At 38.0% G+C, this 5,054-nt stretch overlaps 3 protein-coding genes across 3 annotated transcripts; 2 read left to right on the top strand and 1 right to left on the bottom strand.

The window, feature by feature from the left end:
• Window positions 1–417: 417 nt before the first annotated feature.
• LOTGIDRAFT_176137 (hypothetical protein) lies at window positions 418–1,047 on the top strand (the record flags this gene model as incomplete). The annotated part of the gene is made up of 1 exon (XM_009066637.1): window positions 418–1,047. One exon carries the CDS (start codon window positions 418–420, stop codon window positions 1,045–1,047), a length of 630 nt encoding a protein of 209 aa, XP_009064885.1.
• An 807-nt stretch (window positions 1,048–1,854) lies between these two features.
• Window positions 1,855–3,791, bottom strand: LOTGIDRAFT_205458 (hypothetical protein). The gene is given in 3 exon segments (XM_009066636.1): window positions 1,855–1,912; window positions 1,931–3,285; window positions 3,687–3,791. The coding sequence occupies 2 exon segments, from the start codon at window positions 3,687–3,689 to the stop codon at window positions 1,933–1,935; spliced, it is 1,356 nt and encodes a 451-aa protein (XP_009064884.1). The 5' UTR covers window positions 3,690–3,791; the 3' UTR covers window positions 1,855–1,912; window positions 1,931–1,932.
• A 372-nt stretch (window positions 3,792–4,163) lies between these two features.
• Window positions 4,164–4,969, top strand: LOTGIDRAFT_146373 (hypothetical protein; the record flags this gene model as incomplete). The annotated part of the gene is made up of 2 exons (XM_009066635.1): window positions 4,164–4,220; window positions 4,493–4,969. The coding sequence occupies 2 exons, from the start codon at window positions 4,164–4,166 to the stop codon at window positions 4,967–4,969; spliced, it is 534 nt and encodes a 177-aa protein (XP_009064883.1).
• Between the last annotated feature and the right edge of the window lie 85 nt (window positions 4,970–5,054).

The following is a 5,054-nucleotide window of genomic DNA, read 5'->3' as shown; positions in this document are numbered from 1 at the left end:
TCAAATTTATTTACAGCCAATTTGATTATAATAATGATGAAAGATCACTTATTTAAGGTCACTAGATATTTAGGTTCATTGCCGACTGATATTATAACCCACAACCTCCATAATTTCGATGTATTCAAGCAAGTGTGCTAATTAACAGTGCTACAGTGATTATAATAATATGATTTATTCAAGGACACAAGACATTCACACTCTGACTGATATAAGAATCAACAACCACCATAATTTTTATTGATCATAGCAAATGTTCTACTGCACAGTGGTAAGAGTTGATTATTTAACCACTCATTCACAATTAAATCAGAATGACATGTCTATTAAAAGAAACATAGTAATCAGTATACAGTGGAGCCTCGTTTATCCTCGTCATCGTTTGAAGCTAAACCTTTGTGGGGGGGGGTCAATGAAATGGTGGAGTATGTTTGTGAACCTGGATATTTCCCGCCAATCAACCCAGTTTGTACCGAAGATGGAACGTGGAGTGAGTTTGTCTGTTCACCGTATTTTAAATGTAGTGAAATTAGAAAATGTAATGAAAGTATGGAAGAAAAGGATTATTGGCTGTTTCCTGCCGATTACCAAACTCGAGTCAAATTGTTCTGTATATCGGGTGTGGGTGCATTTGTCAGTCTTCAACATCCGAACATGGCGTCCTTCTTGGAATACACGATAACAGGAACAGACTGCGCAACGAGTCCATTAGATAACCCAGAGACCAAGGGAGGTGGAACAACAGAATTTCAAAAAAGAAAATTGCAGATACCCCAAGGTTATAAAATAATTGTTTATGTTCATTTCGTCACAAATAGTTCTTTAAATCCCACAGATTATGGTTCAGCTAAAGATTGTTACCCTAAAGATAATGGTTGTGGAGTTCTGGGAAAATTTGTTATCGACACTCGAGGGACGGGCTTCAAGTTTCCAGACTCTCTGACGTGGAAAACCGTGGGGATATCAGCAGTGATTGGAAATATAACCCGGTGGTCACGTGATAACAGGATTCTGTGGGGGAGATTGTGGTGGATGCGAAGTCGATGAAACCGGAAATGGAACTCATCTGCAGATAGATATAAACGATATGCCGCCGTTCGAAACAGCAGAACTGCCACTTTGTCAATTTCTGGTTTAATTGTTAAACAATTCGTATAATGTGTAATACCCAGATCTTAGTGTTACCTGAAGTTTCGGGAATTTATTTACATCTCAACCACAAAACGGCACCACATAACAAAACTAAACGCTGTGCGAACATTGGACGACAATTGGATTATAGATAGCTGTATTGTTATCAAGAAACTAATAAAGTGGTAATTAGTATTTCTTAGTGGGTATTTGTATATATGAATAATGTGACAAGCGATACGGGGTCATAGATACAGTGGAAAATAGAAGAAGTGAATACTATATAATACAAGAATTTGATCTCTGAACACGTACCTCGTGTATAAGCTTCTTCTATTTTCTACAATATCGATACTTGTCTATTTCTGTCTTTAAAAGTCGAAGTCGCTAGTCTGGTCGGCTTGATTTGTCAAAGTGTACGAGTCAATAGACAACTTGCACATGTACCTATGGGACAATTACATGTGTATTCTAGATTTGCCCCCATAAAAATGGTTTGCAGTCCACTTTATTTTCAACAAATTTCAAAATGTGAATTTTATCCGTTTTTCCCCTGAAATATGTGTCAAAATGCATCAAATCAATTCAATTTTTCGAAAATTTTCTCAGGAGAACTCTCCTAGGCACTCTGTGACAGGCTTGCGACTATGAAACCTCCACAGTTGCCGAATTTTGAAGTATTTCCTTTGATCTTTTCGTTGTATTAACAAAAGGGAGGTGCTTAGGTGTGCTATAACTAGGTTTAAATTTGCGAATTCTTTAATTCAAATAATTTATTCAGTAATCAAATTTTGATTATGTTTAATATTCTTCTCCCTCTTCTTCTCCTTCACCTTCAACAGAATCAACTCCAACTTCTTCATAATCTTTCTCTAGAGCAGCTAAATCTTCTCTAGCTTCAGAGAATTCACCTTCTTCCATACCTTCACCAACATACCAATGAACAAAAGCTCTCTTGGCATACATCAGATCAAATTTATGATCAAGACGAGCCCAGGCTTCAGCAATAGCAGTCGTGTTACTCAACATACAAACAGCTCTCTGGACCTTGGCTAAATCACCTCCTGGTACAACAGTTGGTGGTTGGTAGTTGATACCGACTTTGAAACCAGTTGGACACCAGTCAACAAATTGGATTGTTCTCTTGGTTTTAATGGTTGCAATAGCAGCGTTGACATCCTTGGGAACAACATCACCTCGGTACAACATACAACAAGCCATGTATTTACCATGACGAGGATCACATTTGACCATCTGATTGGCTGGCTCGAAACAAGCATTGGTGATTTCAGCAACAGAGAGTTGTTCATGGTAGGCTTTCTCAGCAGAAATGACTGGAGCATAGGTAGCCAATGGGAAATGGATACGTGGGTAGGGTACCAAATTGGTCTGGAATTCAGTAAGATCGACGTTCAAGGCACCATCAAATCGAAGTGAAGCAGTGATGGAGCTGACTATCTGTCCAATCAGTCGGTTCAAGTTGGTGTAAGTTGGTCTTTCAATATCAAGATTTCGTCGACAAATGTCGTAGATAGCTTCGTTGTCCACCATGAAGGCACAATCAGAATGTTCCAGTGTGGTATGGGTTGTAAGGATGGAGTTGTATGGTTCTACTACAGCAGTTGATACTTGTGGAGCAGGATAAACAGCAAACTCCAACTTAGATTTCTTTCCGTAATCGACGCTCAATCTTTCCATTAACAAGGAAGAGAAACCAGATCCAGTTCCTCCACCAAAGCTGTGGAAGATTAGAAATCCTTGAAGACCAGTACATTGATCAGCCAGCTTCCTGGTTCTGTCCAGAACCAAATCAATGATCTCTTTACCAACTGTGTAGTGACCTCGAGCGTAGTTATTAGCAGCATCTTCTTTACCAGTGATGAGTTGTTCAGGGTGGAAGAGTTGGCGGTAAGTACCAGTTCGGACTTCATCTACAACTGTTGGTTCCAGATCAACAAATACAGCTCTTGGAACATGTTTACCAGCTCCAGTCTCACTGAAGAAAGTGTTGAAGGAATCATCGCCACCTCCAATAGTTTTGTCAGAAGGCATCTGACCATCTGGTTGGATACCATGTTCTAAACAGTACAACTCCCAACAGGCATTGCCCATTTGGACACCAGCTTGACCAATGTGGATAGAGATACACTCGCGCTGAAAGGAAAGAAGGTATATGTGAGAAGAAAGGGGATATGTAGGGGTTGACCCATAAAAAGCAACAACGTATCAATATACATGTAGATCGGGTGGCCCAGGAAATACTTAAATTTTAGTATTATTCATACAAATTAACAATGCAAAACAGATTAACAGTCAATGAAAACACAATTTCCAAGGATAGGCAACGGACTTATTGTTTATAATACTTTGATAATAAAGATAAACCTAAGGCGACAATTACTGAGAACTTATAGATCACATTCAATAATGGAAGATAATACTTGTTGTATTCTACTATTCGTGGGAATTAACTATCTTATTGTTCCGTTAAAATACACTTATTAAACATTTTACTACTCCTGAGGTAATATATAAACTAAAAGGGTTTCACTTACCATATTGAAGGTTTATAATAGTTGACACTAAAGTTTAAAACTGACGAAGGTTTTGAGACGGGAACCTTGCAGTAAGAGTTGAAGCTAACCAAGGCAAGATGTTACAACTGAATGTAGAGTTGGTGATTTAAACTGTTAATTTATACCCGAAACATGAGATCTGTTGTCTTGTTGTTTGTTTGTTGTTACTAGGTCATTAAGTCTTGTTCAGTAATCTTCACAGTGAGTTTACTGAAATCAGATTAGTTTTATTATCGATTATCGAACTGATTGGATTATCGATTTAGATCATGGATTATATAATTAAATCAGTTTGGATTTAAGAATTAGACCATTACCGAAAGCCAATGTTGTTGATAAAGTTATTAAATTGTTTATAGCAGCTGTAAACCTGGTCTAATATAAAACACTGACAAATCATTCCACTTTCAACTACACTTCACTTCTAGACTCCAGTCAGTTCTCACAAGCATCAACATGAGAGAAATCGTTCATATGCAAACTGGTCAATGTGGTAACCAGATCGGAGCTAAGGTAATTACCACTTCAATATTCCAATATCTTGTTCAATATCCAATCGATACCAATGAGTTTGAAGGTGCACAATTGTGGAAGTGTTTTATAGACCCACCGTTCCTTTCTATTGTATTTGTCAACCAAGCTAATTTGTGGTTCGAAGTAAAGTTATCTACTGACGAAAACTATTTTTTAAGTCACTTGGAAAATTCTAATTGAATATCAAAATACATGTACCCACAAATGATTTAATATTGATATTAAAAAAGATCTGTCATCTTTACTTCCAGTTCTGGGAAGTGATCTCTGATGAACATGGTATTGACCCAACTGGAACTTACCACGGTGATTCTGATCTTCAGTTGGAGAGAATCAACGTTTATTATAATGAAGCTACCGGTGGTAAATATGTACCCAGAGCTGTTCTCGTCGACTTGGAACCTGGCACCATGGATTCTGTAAGATCAGGACCTTTTGGCCAGATCTTCCGTCCAGATAACTTTGTCTTCGGACAATCCGGCGCCGGAAATAACTGGGCTAAAGGTCATTATACAGAAGGTGCTGAATTGGTAGATTCAGTTCTTGATGTTGTCCGTAAAGAAGCTGAAAGTTGTGATTGTCTGCAAGGATTCCAGTTGACCCATTCTCTTGGTGGTGGAACTGGTTCTGGTATGGGAACTCTCCTCATCAGTAAAATCCGAGAAGAATATCCAGATAGAATCATGAACACCTTCTCTATTTGTCCTTCGCCAAAGGTAAGTTATTAATTAATTATCCTTAATTTCTCGACAGTATAAAACGTAGTAGACAATTTTGTATTTCCTCAATCTTGTCTTGTCTTCGAACGCAAAT

The sequence above is a fragment of the Lottia gigantea genome (assembly GCF_000327385.1).
Source record: "Lottia gigantea unplaced genomic scaffold LOTGIsca_787, whole genome shotgun sequence".
Classification (NCBI taxonomy): Eukaryota; Metazoa; Mollusca; class Gastropoda; family Lottiidae; genus Lottia; species Lottia gigantea.
This window is presented reverse-complemented; position numbering and strand designations above follow the sequence as displayed.